Below are 19652 nucleotides of genomic sequence, written 5' to 3'. Positions count from 1 at the left end.
CAATCTCTTCTACCACTCCCCGGGGTAGGCTATCTGTGGTCACTTCACCGCAGGAGACACTACCGAGGACTGTATGCTGCTGACTGAGTCCTCCCACGCTTCCGCCGCGTTCTCCTCTTCCCGTACCTCTCTGATCAGCTTAACAAAAGATGGAGGGGACGCGTCTTACGAGACTGTCAGAGACCCCACACAATCGGGTCATGGCTATCTGGTCCATTCTTAACCGATCCACCTCAGCCGCCTGAATCACCCCTCTGTGCCGCAAGCAATTTAGCTGCCTCTCCAGCCGTAAAATAAAAGCAGAAACCTTCTCCCCCTGCTCCTGACGCATGCTTTGAAACGCCACCAGGAGCTCCACTGGGCTTCCAGTCGGATCAAAATCATTGCCCAGTGCTTGTTGATAACTGACAGCTGTCGCTACGGGATAATGTAACCTGACAGCTCTCTCGTCAACGGCCCGCCCATTCAAACTTTCAACCAATCACTGTCGCTTTTCATCATCCGAGCACTGCCACTCATCTAACAACTGAGAGGTCCGTTCCGCCCACGTCTCATACTCCTCCTCCCCTTTAGGGGTGGGTGTTATTCCAGAGAATAGGTGGAGCCTGCCATAGCTGGGACTCTGAATCTGATTTTTCCATTTATTCGCCAGAGAAGTAAGGGCGGCTACTACCTCAGAATTCTCACTCTTCACCAGGGGACGTGGACTAATTAGACCTTCCAACTCCGACCACTCTTTCCCCTCACTCCACAGAAATGATAGAACCCTGTCTTTGAAATCTCCGCCTCCAGCTCCCTCAGCGCTGGTCTGCATGAGAACAAGAGCTGCATCCGCCATTTTATCAAGTCTCTGCTCACAATCACAACTTCAACAGAACTTAACAGTGGAATTAACAATTCATCCGCAGTACAAATATCTGCCCCACTGGTTCATTGTTCAGGGTAATTACACAACATCCAACAGAATCAATCCCGAACGTAGCCCTCACAATTGTAATTCTCGCTTTGCCTAGCGGCTTAATCTAGGGGGTGATAACCCCCTTCCCGGCCCAACTGAAGAAATCTCGTTTGGATGGATGCTGCCCGATGTGTCCCCTGTTACAAATTAGTGTCCAGAAATAACAAACAGAACACACTTTGCGATTAAATGATTAAGCTTTATAACTCTTACTTTGACTGTATGGTTAGTAGAGAAACAAAATTGAAAAAAGGGTGCGATCTTATTAAACAGTCTGTGCGCAAAAGTGGAGCTCACTGATAGGCCGATCGGTCCCCATCGGCCTCCTCCGATCGTACTGCCCTCCGGACCCGCGCTCCGATTCCACCCTGTCCGGCAGTCTAGCAAATCTCTCCATTCGCGTCTTCTCTCTCCATCTCTCTCTCTGACAAAATCAACCGCTCCCAGATTCACGAAACAGAGCAACAAAATCCTGATTGGCTGACATGCATCCCACGGTCCTGTTATCGCCAGCCATAACACGAACATTGCTGCTGCAGAGAAACTGTTACTTCAGCAGTGAACATTACAAAGAAGCCATTACATTAGCAGTGAAACCTTACAGCGCGTTACATATACGAGAAGCATCTGGCTTCTCTTGGGCTGTACTCCCTGGAGTTCAGGAGAATGGGGGCTGGGGTCGGGAGGAGAAATCTCATTGAAACATTTTGAATTTTAAAAGCTCTGAACAGATTAGATATGCGAAAGTTATTTCCCATGGTAGGTGAATCTAGGACAAGAGAGCACAACTTCAGGATCGAAGGACATCCATTTGGAACAGAGATGAGGAGAACAGAGGGTGGTAAATTTGTGGAATTTGTTGCCACATGCAATTGTGGAGGCCAAGTCATTGGGTGCATTTAAGACAGAGAGAGATAGGTTCTTGATTAGCCAGGGATCAAAGGGTATGGGGAGAAGGCAGGGGAGTGGGGATGACTGCGAATTGGATCAGCCCATGACTAAATGGCGGAGCAGCCTCAAAAGGCCGAATAGCCGACTTCTGCTCCTATATCTTATAGTCTTAATTGAGTTGACTGAGTGAATCCTTTCCCACATTCAGAACAGGAGAGTGGCATCCCCCAGTGTGAATTCGCTGATGTATTTTAAACTCAGATGACCGAGTGAATTCCTTCCCACAATCTGATCAGGTGAACGGTTTCTCGCCAGTGTGAATTCGGTAGTGGTTCACAAGTTTGGATGACTGACTGAATCCCTTCCCACATTCAGAGCAGCTGAAAGGTTTCTCCCCAGTGTGAACTCGCTGATGCACCTTCAGTCGAGATGACCAAGTGAATCCCTTCCCACATTCAGAGCAGGTGAATGGCCATTCCCCAGTGTGAAGTCGCTGATGTTCCTTCAGTTGAGCGGAATGGGTGAATCTCTTCCCACATTCTGAGCAGATGAATGGTTTCTCCCCAGTGTGATCTAACTGGTGTGTCAGTAGTCGAGAACGCCGAGTGAATCCTTTCCCACAGTCTGAGCAGGTGAATGGCCTCTCCACAGTGTGAACAAACTGATGATCTTTCAGCTGAGCTGCATCGATGAATCCCTTCCTACATTCTGAGCAGAGGAATGGTTTCACCCCAGAGTGGATTTGCTGGTGTCTCAAGAGCTGAGATGACCGAGCAAATACCTTTCCACATTCAGAGCAAGTGAACGGCTTCTCCCCAGTGTGAACTCGCTGATGCTCCTTCAGTACAGATGACCGAGCAAATACCTTTCCACATTTAGAGCAGGTGAATGGCCTCTCCCCAGTGTGAACTCGCTGGTGTGTCAGTAGGTCAGATGACTGAAGGAATCTCTTCCCACAGTCTGAGCAGGTGAATGGTCTCTCCCCAGTGTGAACTAACTGATGTTGTAGCAGGTGATTTGACTGAATGAATCTTTTCCCACAGTCTGAGCAGGTGAATGGCTTCTCCCCAGTGTGAACTCGCTGGTGGGTCTGTAGGTTGGATGATTGAGCGAATCCCTTCCCACAGTCTGAGCAGGTGAATGGCTTCTCCCCGGTGTGAACTCGCTGGTGTCTCTGTAGTTTAGAGGAGTGAGTGAAGCCCTTCCCACAGTCTGAGCAGGTGAACGGCATCTTTTCAGTGTGAACCAGCTGGTGTTCATTCAGTTGAGATGATTGAGTGAACCCTTTCCCACATTCAGAGCAGGTGAATGGCTTCACCCCGGTGTGAACTCACTGGTGTCACCGTGTTGTGGTTGAGTGTGTGAATGTCTTCCCACCATCCGAGCAGGTCAATGTCCTCTCACTGGTGAATTTTCTGATATACCTTTAGCATCAATAACAGAATGGCTTCCCACAGTCAGAACAGGTGGAGCATCTCACTATGGTGTGAACTTGCTGATGTGTCTTCAGACTGGATGACTGAGTGGTTCCCCTCCCTCACACAGAGCGGGTGAATGGTCTCTCCCCACTGTGAACTCACTGGCGTGTCTGTGGGTAGCCTGTGAGTGAATCTCTTCCCACACTGAGAGAAGGAGAATGATATCTCACTACGATCAATTCTCTGGCAATTCAAAAAGACAGACGTTTGAATGCCTTGTACAATCAATGCAGTTGAGAACTGATCTCCAGTGAACAAATGCTGGTGTGTTCTCAGCTCCCGGTTCCAGTGAATTACACAGAGTTAAAACAGAAAATTTCATTTCAGAGACAGAATACATTTACCAGCTGGGATGAGATACTTCTTCATCTCCAAAGATCGACAACAGATGTGTTGGTGTTGCAAAGAAAATATTTGGTCACTCCTTAAATATCCAGACAGAGACAGAAAAACTGATGTTTTGTTGTGTTGAAGATTCCCGTACACAAGTGCTCTGCAATTTCAAACCTGTAAAAATATTTGCAAAAGACATCAATTGGTGAAGGACAATATTTCAGGAGAGGTTTCGTCTGTGGTGAGAACATCAGAACAAAAGAAATAGGAGCAGGAGTTGGCCATCTGGCCCTTAGAGCCTGATCTGCCATTGAATAAGATCATGGCTGATCTGGCCATGGACTCATCTCCACCGACCTGCCTTTTCCCCATAACCCTTAATTCCCCAACTATGCAAAAATCTGTCCAATCTTGTCTTAAATATATTTACTGAGGAAGCCTCCACTCCCTCATTGGGCAGAGAAATCCACAGATCCACCACTCTCTGGGAAAAGCAGTTCCTCCTCATCTCCATCCCAATTTACCCGAATTTTGAGGCAATGTCTCATCTACCAGTGGAAACAACTTTCCTGCCTCTATCTTATCTATTCCTTCCATAATTTTACATGTTTCTATATGATCTCCTCTGAATGTGAGCTGTGGCGTCACAATTTTACCAATTTCAACACAAGCTGGGGGTTGTCAACTTGAGATATACCTCAGGATACTGTGGGAAGTGAGGGAGAAAATTGCTGAGCCTCTGGTGATGATCTTTGCACATCAATAGGGAGAGGAAAAGTACCAGAGGATCAGAAGACACTGTTCCCTTTTTAAAAAAGGGAGTAGAGATCAGCCAGAAAATTACAGACCAGTGGTTCTTACTTCAGTGCAGGGCAAGTTGTTGGAGAAGCTCCTGAGAGGCAGGATTTATGAGCATTTGGAGAAGCATAATCTGATGTGGGATAGTCAGCATGGCTCTGTCTAGGGCAGATCGTGCCTTACAAACCTGATTGAATTCTTTGAGGATGTAACAAAACACACTGATGAAGGTAGAGCACTGGATGTTGTGTACATGGCTTTCATGAGACTTTTGATAAGATTCCTCATGTGAGGCTCATTCAGAAAGTAACGAGGCAAGGATCCAAGTAGACCTTGCTTTGTGGATCCAGAATTGGCTTGCCCACAGAAGCCAAAGGTGGTTGTAGATGGTTTGTATCCTGCATGGAGGACGGTGACCAGTGGTGTTCCACAGGGATGTGTTCTGAGACTCCTTCTCTTTGTGATGTTTATAAATGATCTTGATGAGGAAGGAGAAGGGTGCTGATGACACAAAAGTTGAGGGTGTTGTGAAGAGTCTGGACAGTTCTCCAGAGGTTACAGCAGGATGCAGATAGGATGCAGAACTGGCAGATGGAGTTCAACCCAGATAAGTGTGCTGTGGTTTATTTCGGTACATCAAATTTGAAGACAGAACACAATATTATGTTGGGACTATTGGCAATGTGGAGGATCAGCGAGATCTTGTGGTCCATGTCAATTTTACACTCAAAGCTGCAGTGCTGATTGACAGTGTTGTTAAGAAGGCCTCCATCAACCATGGGACTGAGTTCACGATCGGTGAGGTAATGTTACAGCTATATAAGACCTTCTTTAAACCCACTTAGAGTCTTGAGTTCAGTTACCTCATTACAGGAAGGATGTGGATACCATAGAAAGACTGCAGAGGAGATTTACAAGGATGTTGCATGGAATGGAGAACATGCCTTATGAGAATAGGTTGAGTGAACTTTGGAGCGATGGAAGATGAAAGGTGAGCTGACAGATGTGTATAAGATGATGAAAGGCATTGATCATGTGGATAGCCAAAGACTTTTTTCCTAGGGCTGAATTGGCAAACACGAGGAGCATAGTTTTAAGGTGTTGGAAGTAGGGTTAAAGGGGATGTCAGAGGTAGGTTTTTCACACAGAGAGTAGTAGGTGCATGGGATGCACTGCCAGCGATGATGGTAGAGGCAGATACCATGGAGTCTTTTGAGAGACTGTTAGATATGTACGTGGAGCTCAGGAAAACAGAGTGCAATGCGGTTGGGAAATCCAAGGCAGTTTCTAGAATAGGTTACATGGACGGCACAACACTGTGGGCCAAAGGGCCTGTAATATATTGTAGATTTCTATGTTTCTATATGCACTCATCTGCGAACAAGGCACGGATCAGACATTCTGACTGACCATCAAATTCTCTGACTGTATTCCTGTCTGTGTGAGAATGTGCTATTTCTGACTTCAATCAACCTAAGACTTGGCTCAATTTGTCTCTGTCCTTTGGTATTATTTCAAGTTCTAGTCATGTTTCACAAGACTACAAAGAGCACTTGTTTCTACATGTATGATCCTGGAGATTTACTAATTACTCAGATACCCTCCACCAGCTGATTGACAGTGATAAACCCATCGATGGCAATGCCAATGAATATAAAGTGGAGGGCAGTGGCTATTTTCATTGGAGTGCGGCACTTTTGTGATGTAAAAACCACAAGTCACTTGTCATTGAGGCAAAGGTGTTTCATATCGTTATTCACTCAGAGAGAACTAAATCTGACGGAAGGTTTTATTTCCAAACAGCTCTAATTGACATTTTCACTGACTGGAAGGTGAACTCTTCAACCGAGATTAACTGGGAACTATATTTTTGTTCTGAGTTACTAATCCTCGGATTTACATAGCTGAAACACGGCAGTGTTTGGGGGATTCATTCGCTCGCATTTCCTTCGACTGTGCGGGAACAACGCTTGGTAGTGTCATCCATGGCTGCCTCTTTACCCAGAAGGGCCTGCGAACCAGAAACCTGTCTGTCAGCCACCGAACAATAAAGCGATGCGCATGCGCCGCAGAAACGGCGGCGGCCCACCGCTCATTAGCCGAAAGCCTGGCGGCACTGGGTACGGATCGTGGGGCTGAGAAAGAGGGAACGGACCGGGACTGTGCTGGGGTGCAGGACCAGTGCGGCAGGAGCTGACAGTAATAGCCCGTCAATCACGTTTCAGACGCCGCTGATTAATTCCCCACCGGAGACCCCTCCTACCTGCGGCCGGTCTTTGTGAGCCTCTCCTCTACTGAGCGCATGCGCGATATTTGGGATGACCTCATACCTATGCGCATGCGCGTGTGAGCAAATAGAAGTTAATCTGCAGATGCCGAAATCCCAAACAACAGACGGAAAATGCTGGAGGAAAGTCAGGGAGGCAGACAGCAACTATGGAGAGAAGTGAACAGTCGGCGTTTCAGACCCAGACCCTTCTTCAGCACTGGAAAGGAAGGGAGGGAGTGAGAATGTGGGGCAGGTGAGGTGATAGGGTAAACCGGGAGACGGGGAGGAGTGAAGCAAAGAGCTGGGAAGTTGATTGTTGAGAGATAAAGGGCTGGAGAATAATAATAATAATAAATACTCTATTGATTCCAAGTGGGAAATTCATTCGTTCCAGCAGCAACATCTAAAAGCACAGCAAGCAGCGGGCTGACTTTACTGAAAATAAAGTGAAGAATAATAATATACACAATAACACTGTATCAGAGTGCAATAATAATGTTTGAAACAACAATGCAGAGACTATTGAACTGTGATGTGTGTTCACCTGTCGCAGAAGATTTTTGTTACGATCCTTGTGAGGGCGGAGCTGAGTGAGTTTGTTCAAAAGGGGTCGGGGGCTTTGCTGCCTGTTCAGTAGGTCATGGAGAGGATGTTCCGGTTGTCCATAATCGATAACAGTTTGATCAGTGACATCCACTCCACCACTCACTCGAAGGAGTCTGGGTGGTGGCCAAGGATGGATCCAACCTTTCTGATGAGTTTATTTAGTCTTTCCCAACGTAAGGCAGCGAAGAAGACTGCACTCGCTACAACAGACTGGTAAAAGATCTGCCACATCCTGCCTCACGTGTTCAAGGATCTCGGCTTCCTTAGAAAATGGAGTCTGCTCATCCCGTTCTTTTAAACAGTCTTGGTGTTGGTTTCCCAGTCATGTCTCTCGCCGAGGCGAACACCCAAGTATTTGTCCTCCTTCACCATCGCAGCTTCTTCTCCCAGAATGTATACAGGACTCATCATAGTCCTGTTCCTCCTAAAATCTATCACCATTTCCCTGGTTTTGACCACGTTCAGGAGCAGTTGATTCTTCCCTCACTATTCCACAATCCTGTTAAACCAGCCCTCTGTCCCCCGAGTCCTGCCCATCTCTGATGCACCCAACTACGGCAGAGCCATCAGGGAACATCTTTAAGTGGCCAGACTCAGAGTCGCACTGAAAGTCTGAGGTGTTCAGTGTGAACAGAAACGGAGTCAGGACAGTCCCTTGTGGGGCTCCAGTGTCACTCATCTCCACCTCAGGCAGAGAACCACCCAGCGGTGTAAACTGGGGTCTATCTTTCAAGAACGCAGTAATCCAGGAGATAGTGAATTTGTCTACGCCCATCCTTGCTCAGACAACGTGGCTGGATTGTATTGAAGGCATTAAAGAAATCAAAAACAGTGACTCTCACAATGCCACAAGCATCATCCCGGTGGGAGTGAGCTCGCTGCAACAGGGAGATGATGGTATCATCCGCTCCCTCATGAGGTTGGTAGGGAAACTGTAGAGGGTCCGAGGTAAGTCTGGACCGGCCTCTGCATCACCTTCATCACATGAGGGCAATTGGTCTGTTGTCATTAAGTCCAGATGGAGTCACCGTATTGGGCAAAGGAACCAAAGAGGAAGTCTTCCCCAGCACCGGTATCTTTTCCTGACTCAGTCTTAGATTGTAATGGTGCTGCAAAATACCAGAGAACAGGATCGTACAGGCCTTCAGTACCCTGGAGCTGATGCCGACAGGGTCAGCAGATGTAGTCTCTCCCCCTGTCTCCTACCCTGACCTACAGTCACTGTCAGACGGGACAGAAGATGTAGTCTCTCCCCCTGTCTCCTACCGTGACCTACAGTCACTGTCAGACGGGACAGCAGATGTAGTCTCTCCCCCTGCCTCCTACCCTGACCTACAGTCACTGTCAGACGGGACAGCAGATGTAGTCTCTGCCCCTGTCTCCTACCCTGACCCGCTGTCACTGTCAGACGGGACAGCAGATGTAGTCTCTCCCTCTGTCTCCTACCATGACCTGCAGTCACTGTCAGACGGGACAGCAGATGTAGTCTCTCCCCCTGTCTCCTACCCTGACCTACAGTCACTGTCAGATGGGACAGCAGATGTAGTCTCTCCCCCTGTCTCCTACCCTGACCTACAGTCACTGTCAGACGGGACAGCAGATGTAGTCTCTGCCCCTGTCTCCTACCCTGACCCGCTGTCACTGTCAGACGGGACAGCAGATGTAGTCTCTCCCCCTGTCTCCTACCCTGACCCGCAGTCACCGTCAGACGGGTCAGCAGATGTAGTCTCTCCCCCTGTCTCCTACCCTGACCTACAGTCACTGTCAGACGGGACAGCAGATGTAGTCTCTCCCCCTGTCTCCTCCCCTGACCTGCAGTCACTGTCAGATGGTAACTAAATCTAGTTGCGAGTTGACGAGGGACTGTTAATGTCAGATTCTGCAGATATTGCAACAGTTCCTCACACCCAGGACTGAACCCTGGTCACTCAGCATTGCAGGGGTTTGTTAGACCAGAACTCCACATGATACAGCACAATCAGGCCATTCGGCCCATCGAGTGTGCTCTGCGATTTCATCAGCACTCAGTTGCAGTTCATCGCTCAACACACAATCCAGAATAGCTGATCCCCAACGTGTTCAACTGACATCTCGTTGGCATTTTACAAATTTCCCCCTCTGTAATCAACGCTAACCTGATTTTCCTAATTGTAATCCCCCATGACTATCGTAACATAGCCCTTTTGGCATGCATTTTCTCTCCAATTGTAATTCGGAGACCACATCCTTTCAACGGTTGGAGGTCTGCATATAAATCATCGCAGGGTCTTGTTACACTTAATGATTCTTCGCTCTACCTACAGAGATTTTACATCTTCTGATCCTTTGCCGCCCCTTTTTTTGTAATGATTTGATTTCATATTTACCAGCAGAGGCACCCACCCCCTTTGCCTACTTACCTGTCCTTTCGATACAACGTGTCTGCTTGGACGTTAAGCTCCGGGTTGTAATCTTCTTTCAGCCACGACACGGAGATGTACTCAAATCACACTGTGCTACAAGTTCACCTCTGTTACTCTGTACACTGCGCACGTTCCTTCAGTCCTGCAATCATCACCCTTATAGATGTTGTCTCACTTTAACGGTGCAACTCATTCCGTTGACTGCAATTTTCACCTGATATCAGCCTCTGCATTTTTGTTTATTACGTGTGATCGTGAACAATAGCCAGGATCAGAAATGCTGATCAAGTCAACTAGTTCCCAAAGAGAACTCTGATAGGCCAATCAGATGGTTCACCGCTGCTCAGCGATAGAACACAAAAATATCATATGTACAATTAAGAAACATTTAAAAAAAATAGTAGAAATACTGGAGTCATGATGAAGTCTGCTGGAGAGAGACATTTATACACCTGCTGTCCTCCATTATTCAAAGAGATTGAAGAATAAGGTTGCAGGGTGACAAAACGTGACAGAAGCACTTGGAACTAAAAACTAATCACGACTGGGAGAAAACAGCATCTGTTCTTTACGCACTGTTCTCTAGCAGTTTAAGGACTAAGTCCAGCCGGAACATAACTCAAAGTGCTCTTGAAAGTCAGGTATTAACCCTACCTGCCAACAGCCAAGCATTGCCATCCTGGTCCCCTTCATCATATCTTATGAAGAAGCATGTGCCTTCCCTCCCAGAGATGATAGGTGTTTGTGCACTTGACTCTTGAAGGCTTGGAACCCATCGTCGCTGATCTTTCCAACCACAGCATCTGGAAGGCTGTTCCAAATTCTGATAGCACAGTGAAGGAAGCTTCTATTCAGTGTGTAGGTTCTCGTATCAGGCATAGACACAGCATGAGCAGGCACAGATAAAGCTGATCGTGTGGTGTGCCGTCTCTCATAACATGAGGGCAGCATGGTGCTTGCTAGTACTCTCACTGCACGCTACCTCTGTTGCCAACCAGCTACCTCATCCCCAGCACTCACACTCCGGTTCCCATCCCCCTGACAAGTTATTTTAAACACAAGCTCTAACAAACCTGCCCACGAGCATACTGGACCCCGCCAGGTTCAGATGCGACCCGTCCCTGTTGTACAGATCATTGCATCCCCAGGAGAGATCCCAATGACCCAGAGATCTGATGCAATGCCCCTGCACCAGTTCCTCAGCCACACATTCATCTGCCGAATCATCACTTTCTTACCCAATTTTGAAATGTTGCCTCACCTGGAAGGACTGTTTCTGAGCCAGAATGGAGCTGAGGGAGGAAGTAAATGGGAGCGTATAGAACTTCCCTCGTTGGCAAGGATATGTTTCAGGACGGAGATCAGTGGGGGGACCGGGGTAAGGTAAAGATAGGAAGGTAGGAAGCGGTTTAGACAAGATAACCATGCAAATCGGTCGGGTTATAAAAAATGTCAGCTGGTGTGAGTGTGTTTTGTGAGCCCTGCTACCTGCCACGGTCGGTGTCCTTCTCAGGTCAGCTGTCAGCTATTGCGCCAGTGTGGATGGTGGAGGCTTTACAGGGATAGTAAATGGTGTAGGGGTCAGGCGGGGTTACAAAATGACGATGGGTGTAGGGTAAGAAGGGCTTTCACAGATGGTGAGCACCGCCAGGATCGGAGGTGTAAACAGAAATGGGGAGTGACATAAGGGTTTTCACAGAGGGTGAGGTGTGAACAGAAATGAGGAGTGATGTAAGGGTTTTCACAGAGGGCGAGGTGTGAAGGATCGGAGGTGTGAACAGAAATGGGGAGTGATGTAAGGGTTTTCACAGAGGGTGAGGTGTGAAGGATCGGAGGTGTGAACAGACATGGGGAGTGATGTAAGGGTTTTCACAGAGGGTGAAGGCCACAAGGATCGGAGGTGTGAACAGAAATGGGGAGTGACGTAAGGGGGTGTGAAGGAATGCTTCTCCACCACTAGGGAAACGTACTTCACTTGTTGTACCAAAATGGCATTTCTTTCTGTAACAAAATGGAACCTGTATTGCATCAGAGTGCTTTGCTAATAATCTTGGTGCAACATGATGCTGATGGTACCTGAGCACTTGAGTGCAGAACCGCAGCTGTGTGACTGGAAGAATGCCAAACGTTGATTCAGCAGACAACAGAATGCACCTTGTCCTTGAACTTGTGTCCAAAGGGGTGATGGTATTGTCTCTTTTTGATAAAGCTATTACCAGCACCTGGGCAGTGCTAGTCTTCCCTTGCTGCAAATAAACATAAAAGCACTTATGATTGATCCACTCTGAGTTAATTGTTGTTCGTTACCAGACATGGTGAAAAGGTGCTTAACACCATCTCCTACCTGGACACTCACTCTTACCTGCACCCGCACCTTACTCCCCACCACTTCGCATCTCAACACTATACATCAATTCAGTAGAAACTGAAATACCCATTCCGTCTATTGAGTTTTCTCCACCATTCGATCGCGGCTATTGGATGTCCCCTCTGAACCCCACGCTGCTGCCTTCTACCAGTCACCTTTGACACCCTTATTAATCAACAATTCACTATTTACTTAGTTTAAGTCCATTACGCCACTGGTGTTTGGGGCAGCAATGAGGAGATTGCAGAACAGGTTCACCAGGATGTTGTGTGGATTGGAGGAGCTCAGGGTGACCTGATAGAAGTTGATCAGATAACGAAAGATCTCGATAGAGTAGATAACTGCCACTTTTAATCTTCTGGGTCACAATGTCAAATACCAGAGAGCATGCATTTAGACAGATGAGGGACCTGTGAAATTCATTGCCACGGACGGCTCAGAGGCCAAGTCATCCTGTTTGGATAAAACATACATTGATTAGTAAAGTCATCAAAGGTTAAAGGGTGAAGGCAGGAGAATGAGGTTGTAAAGGGAAATAAAAGACACTGGGACAGGTACAGAAAAAGGAAACTTTAGAGGGAGGCGTGTCAAGCACAGACAGATGGGACAGACTCAGATAGAGGTTCTTGTCTGGCATAGAGCAATGGAGCTGAACACCGGTTGATTTTCCACTCCTGGACCTTCACAGAGATTATTTCTCATCAGTACAAGTTTTAAAAACAATACGTTTCAATGTTCAAGTTCAACTTAAATTTATTACTGATGTTAACCAGATGCTATCAACAATTCAGTTTCTTGTTGGCAAGGCAACTCAATGCTCACCCCCAGCCTGGGGTAGGGAATGGGACCAATTTCAGAGGGGGACGGTTGGGTGAGTCCGAGACTTTGTGAATGAGCCCTAACACCATCCTCCTCATTCCCCTTATCCCTCCCCAGTCCCCTCCCTCACACTCCACTGCATATGTTTGTGTGTGTCTGAGAGAGAGAGAGAGACCTGTCCGCCCACTTCACCTTCCAGCAACCATGTCCCCTCTACCCCAATGCAAACTCCTGTACATACAGTAATCCTTGCGGGCTCAAATGATCCAATAACATTATGCCCTCCCTCCTGCACCAAATCCTTAGACACATGTTAAACTGTATAATCTTCCTATTCTTGGCATGTGGCACAGATAACAGACCTGTGGTCACAGCCCTGGACGAGCTGCCCTTTAACTTAGCACCTCACTTCCTGCAGAACCTCGTTACTCTACCAGCCCATATGGGTACCAATGATATGGATCATGACCTTCACTGTTCACCCTCCTGAGCAAAGCTGAGTGCTCGGCCGGAGATAACCCAGACCTGGAGCACACAGGAAGCTACATACCATCCTGGAATCTCATTCTCGCCAACAGAACATCCAGTAAGTTCCCTTAGCTAATGATTCACCAATGACCACAGCTCGCCTCTTCTCCACCCTCCCCTTCTCAGTCTCAGAGCCAGACTAAGTGCCAGAGACCCTCCTGCTGTGACCTTCCTTTGCCAGGTTATCCTCCCATCTGTAACTGTGACCAAAGTGATATATGTGTTGTTCAGGGGGATGGACACAGGGGTACACTGCACTTGCTGTCCCCCCACCCCTTTCCACTTCGCAACTGTCACTCAGTTTCCTGTGGTGTGCAGCCTGGTTACAACTACCTCTCTATATGTCCGACCTATCACCCCTCCAGCCTCCCGAATGACCTGGAGTTCATCCACTTCCAGATCCCACTCGTTAATGTGGATTGTTCGGAGCTGAAGCTGGATGCCCTTCTCACAGGTGTAGTTATCAGGGACACAGGAGGGTCTCCTGCCTTCCCACATCCCGCAAGAGGAGCTTTCCACCATCCTGCCTGGCATCTTGACTGTTCTAACTGAGCAAATGTGAGGAAGGGGGCAAAAAAACTTCCACCTCCAGTATAATGTTGCCTTCTCTGTGCGAAGGCTGTCCTGACTGAACCCTCAAAGAGGTAAAGCCTCAAAGTCTCCACTCCAACTCTGCCCAGTCCAGCATCGGCCACTCCATTTGCTGCTGCCTGACTGTTGATTGGCCCCTGGTGAAAGCTCAAAAATAACCTGCCCTGAAACCACTGCCTTTAATGCTCAGCTGGCGAACTTGAGTGAATTCCGTCCTCTCAAGCTTCTGATCTCTCCGATTAACGATGGGTCAAAGCCCGGCAGAGTGACACAAGGATGAGTGACTGATTGAAACCCATCCCACATTCAGAGCAGGTGACCACCCTCACCACAGTGTGAACCCGCCACTGTCTCTGCAGTGTGGATGAGAGTGTGAATGCCTTCCCGCAGTCTGAGCAGGTCAACGTCCTCTCACTGCTGAAAACAGTCTGGTGTGTAGACAGGCGTGATGAAGGTGTGAATTCATTCCCAGTTGGAACAGGTGAACGGCTTCTACCCAGTGTGAACTCGCTGATGTTCATTCAGTTGAGATGACTGAGTGAATTCCTTCCCGCAGTCTCAGCAGTTGTACAGTTTCTCCCCTGTGTATACGTGCGGAGTTCATTCAATACTGGATGACCGGCGAGACCTCTCTCAGAAAGGGGTATCCTTGGTCGCTCCAACAGTTTTGTAAGTAATCCTGGAGTAACAAACATCAGCCTCATCGGTCCAAAATGCATTTTCATGTCCCAACATCTTCTCAGTTAAGTTTCATTTCCATTCCTCAGACTTTCCGGCAAGTTCGGGGGTTCCTGTCCTCCAAAACGTAGCATGACAGGTTTGGAGAGGGTGCACCACACAGTGCTGTATTTGAATGCTCGCAGCATAAGAAATAAAGTGGATGGTCTTGAAATTCAGCTAGATTGGCAATATGACGTTGTGGCCAAATCTGAGACTTGGCTAAAAGATGGCTGCCACTGGGTAAAAGAGAGTTGAGAATAGATATACGACCAATAGAAAATGACACGGGAGATATTGTGATGGGAGACACAGAGATGGCAGAGGAACTGAATGCGTATTTTGCATGATTCTTCACGGTGGAAGACATCTGCAGTACTGAATATCGGACATTCAAGAGCGTCAGGAAAGTGAAGCACATGCAGTGAAAGTTACAACTGAGAAGGTGCTCAGAAAGGTTAAAAGTCTGAGGGTGGATAAATCTCCTGGACCTGATGGAATGCACCTTCGGGTTCTGAAGAAATAGCTGGAGAGATTTCGTACGCATTACTAAAGATCTTTCAAGCATCGATAGATTCTGGCATAGTACCTGATGACCGGAAAATTACAAATGTTACTCCGCTATTTAAGAAGGGTGGGAGGCAGCAGAAAAGAAACTACAAACCTGAAAGCCTGACTTCAGTGGTTGGGAAGTTGCTGGAATCGATTGTTACGGATGAGATTACGGAGTACTGGGAGGCACATGACAGGATAGGCCAAAGCCTGCGTGGTTTCCTGAAAGGAAAATCCTGCCTTACTAACCTACTGCAATTCTTTGTGGAAATTACAAGTTGGGTGGACAAAGGAGATGTAGTTGATGTGGTATACTTGGATTTTCAGGGGCCTTTGAAAGGTGCTGCACATGAGACTGCTTAGCAAGATAAATCTCATGGAATTAGAGGGAATTTACTACCATGGTTGGAGCATTGGCTGATCAACAGAAAACAGAGTGGGAATAAAGGGATCCTATTCTGGCTGGCTGCCGGTTACCACTGGAGTTCCACTGTGGTCGATGTTGAGACCACTGCTTTTTATGATGTATGTCAATGACTTGGACTGTTGGATTAATGGATTTGTGGAAAAATCTGCCGACGATACAAAGATAGGTGGAGGAGCGGGTAGTGCTAGGAAACAGAGTGCTGGCAGAGAGATTTAGATAGATTCAGGGAATGGGCCAAGAAGTAGTTAATGAAATACAATGTTGGAAAGTGTATGGTCGTGCATATTGGTGAAAGAAATAAACAGGCAGATGATTATTTAGATTGGGAGAGAATTCAAAATGCAGAGCTGGAAAGGAACTTGGAAGTCCTTGTGCAGGATACCCTAAAGGTTAACCTCCAGGCTGAGTCGGTGGTGAAGAAGGTGAATGCAATGTTGGCATTCATTTCTCGAGGTACAGAATATAAGAGCAGGGATGTGATGTTGAGGCTCTATAAGGCTCTCATGAGACCACACTTGGAGTATTCTGAGCAGTTTTGAGCTCCTTATTTTAGAATGGGTATACCGACATTGGAGAGGGTTCAGAGAAGATTCACAAGGATGATTCCAGGAATGAAAGGGTTACCATACGAGAAGCTCTGTCTTCTCTTGGGCTGTATTCCCTGGAGTTCAGGAGAATTTGTGGGGGGGTGGTGGTTTGGGAGAGGAAATCTCATTGAAACATTTTGAATGTTAAAAGCCCTGAACAGAGTAGATATGGGAAAGTTATTTCCCGTGGTAGGGGAGTCTATGACAAGAGAGCACGACTTCAGGATCGAAGGACATCCATTTAGAATGGAGATGAGGAGAACTTACTTTACTCAGACGGTGGTAAATTTGTGGAATTTGTGGCCATAAGCAACTGTGGAGGCCAAGACATTCGGTGTGTTTAAGGCAGAGAGAGAGAGAGATAGGTTCTAGCCAGGGCATCAAAGGGTATGGGGAGAAGGCAGGGGAGTGGGGATGACTGGAAGCATCGGATCAGCCCATTACTGAATGGCAGAGCAGATTCGAAAGGCCGAAAGGCCAACTTCTGCACCTATATCTTATGGTCTTAACTGAGTTGTCTGAGTGAATCCTTTCCCACATTCAGAACAGGTGAGTGGCATTCCCCAGTGTGAATTCGCTGATGTATTTTAAAGTCAGATGACCCAGTGAATTCCTTCCCACAATCTGAGCAGGTGAACGGTTTCTCTCGAGTGTGGATTCGGTAGTGGCTCACAAGTCCAGATGACTGAGTGAATCCCTTCCCACATTCAGAGCAGCTGAAAGGTTTCTCCCCAGTGTGAACTCGCTGATGTACCTTCAGTCGAGATGACAGAGCGAAACCCTTCCCACATTCAGAGCAGCTGAAAGGTTTCTCTCCAGTGTGAACTCGCTGATGTACCTTCAGTTGAAATGACCGAGCAAAACCCTTCCCACATTCAGAGCATTTGAACAGCCTCTCCCGAGTGTGGAGTTTCTGATGCTCCTTCAAATGAGATGACCGGGTGAATCCCTTCCCACATTGAGAGCAGATGAACGGCTTCTCCCCAGTGTGAACTCGCTGATGTTCACTCAGTTGAGATTGCCAAGTGAAACCCTTCCGACATTCAGGGCAGCTGAATGGTTTCTCCCCAGTGTGAATTTGCTGGTGTTTCAAGAGATGAGATGACCGAGCAAATCTCTTCCCACATTCAGAACAGGTGAATGGCTTCTCCCCAGTGTGAACAAACTTGTGTGTCAGTAGGTCAGAACGCCGAATGAATCCTTTCCCACATTCAGAGCAGGTGAATGGCTTCTCCCCAGTATGAACTCGCTGATGTTCAATCAGTTGATATTGCCAAGTGAATCCCTTCCGACATTCAGAGCAGGTGAATGGCCATTCGCCAGTGTGGACTCGCTGATGTTCCCTCATTTGAGCTGAATGGGTGAATCCCTTCCCACATTCAGAGCAGTTGAATGGTTTCTCCCCAGTGTGATCTAACTGGTGTGTCAGTAGTTGAGAATGCCGAATGAATCCTTTCCCACAGTCTGAGCAGGTGAACGGTCTCTCCGCAGTGTGAACAAACTGATGTACCTTCAGATGAGCTGAATTGGTGAATCCCTTCCCACATTCAGAGCAGATGAATGGTTTCTCCCCAGTGTGAATTTGCTGATGTTTCAAGAGCTGAGATGACCGAGCAAATCCCTTCCCACATTCAGAGCATGGGAATGGCTTCTCCCCAGTGTGAACTCGCTGGTGTCTCTGTAGGTCGGACGAGTGAGTGAATCCCTTCCCACAGTCTGAGCAGGTGAATGGCCTCTCCCCAGTGTGAACAAACTTGTGTGTCAGTAGGTGAGAACGCCGAATGAATCCTTTCCCACATTCAGAGCAGGTGAACGGCTTCTCCCCAGTGTGAACTCGCTGATGATCAATCAGTTGAGATTGCCAAGTGAATCCCATCCCACATTCAGAGCAGGTGAATGGCCATTCTCCAGTGTGAACTGGCTGGTGTCTCTGTAGGTCGGACGAGTGAGTGAACCCCTTCCCACAGTCTGAGCAGCTGAATGGCCTCTCCCCAGTGTGAACTAACTGATGTTGTAGCAGGTTATTTGACTGAATGAATCTTTTCCCACAGTCTGAGCAGGTGAATGGCTTCTCCCCAGCGTGAACTCGCTGATGTAACTTCAGTACAGATGACCGAGCAAATCCCTTTCCACATTCAGAGCAAGTGAACGGCTTCTCCCCAGTGTGAACTCGCTGGTGTCTATATAGTGTGGACGATTGAGTGAATCTCTTCCCACAGTCTGAGCAGGTGAACGGCATCTTTTCAGTGTGAACGAGCTGGTGTTCATTCAATTGAGATGATTGAGTGAATCCTTTCTCATATTCAGAGCAGGTGAATGGCTTCTCCTCGGTGTGAACTCGCTGGTGTCACTGTGTTGTGGTTGAGTGTGTGAACGCCTTCCCACCGTCTGAGCAGGTCAATGTCCTCTCACTGGTGAATTTCCTGATATACCTTTAGCATCAATAACAGAATGGCTTCCCACTTGCAGAACAGGTGGAGCATCTCACTATGGTGTGAACTTGCTGATGTATCTTCAGACTGGATGACTGAGTGGTTCCCTTCCCTCACACAGAGCGGGTGAATGGTCTCTCCCCACTGTGAACTCACTGGCGTGTCTGCGGGTAGCCTGTGAGTGAATCTCTTCCCACACTGAGAGGAGAATGATATCTCACCACGATCAATTCTCTGGCAATGCAGAAAGTCAGACGTCTGACTCCCTTGTACAATCAGTGCAGCTGAGAACTGATCTCCAGTGAACAAATGCTGGTGTGTTCTCAGCTCCCGGTTCCAGTGAATTTCACAGAGTAAAAACAGAAAACTTCATTTCAGAGACAGAATACATTTACCAGCTAGGATGAGATACTTCTTCATCTCCAAGGATCGACAACAGATGTGTTGGTGTAGCAAAGAATATATTTGGTCACTCCTTAAATATCCAGACAGGGTCCGCTAAACTGATGTGTTGTTGTGTTTGAGATTCCCGTACACAAGTGTTCTGCCATTTCAAACCTGTAAAAATATTTGCAAAAGACATCAATGGGTGAAGGACAATATTTCAGGAGAGATTTAAGTCTGTGGTGAGAACATAAGAAATAGGAGCGGGAGTCGGCCATCTGGCCCTTTGAGCCTGATCTGCCATTGAATAAGATCATGGCTGATCTGGCCATGGACTCATCTCTACCTACCTGCCTTTTCCCCATAACCCTTAACCCCACTACTGTGTCAAAACCTATCCAACCTTTTCTCAAATATATTTACTGAGGTAGCCTCCACTCCTTCATGGGGCAGAGAAATCTACAGATTCACCACTCTCCCAGTAAAACAGTTCCTCCTCACCTCCATCCCAA

General features: G+C 47.4%; 1 protein-coding gene across 1 annotated transcript in view; it reads right to left on the bottom strand.

Annotated features, from left to right (window-relative positions):
- The window catches only part of LOC140185219 (uncharacterized), a 165613-nt gene extending 146781 nt beyond the window's left edge, over positions 1 to 18832 (bottom strand). Inside the window, 3 exon segments of the mRNA XM_072238608.1 lie at positions 1958 to 1973; positions 2107 to 3061; positions 16946 to 18832. Coding sequence (XP_072094709.1) covers positions 1958 to 1973; positions 2107 to 3061; positions 16946 to 18563 — 2589 coding nt within the window. The 5' untranslated portion in view covers positions 18564 to 18832.
- Between the last annotated feature and the right edge of the window lie 820 nt (positions 18833 to 19652).

The sequence above is a fragment of the Mobula birostris genome, chromosome 20 (assembly GCF_030028105.1).
Source record: "Mobula birostris isolate sMobBir1 chromosome 20, sMobBir1.hap1, whole genome shotgun sequence".
NCBI lineage: Eukaryota > Metazoa > Chordata > Chondrichthyes > Myliobatiformes > Myliobatidae > Mobula > Mobula birostris.
This window is presented reverse-complemented; position numbering and strand designations above follow the sequence as displayed.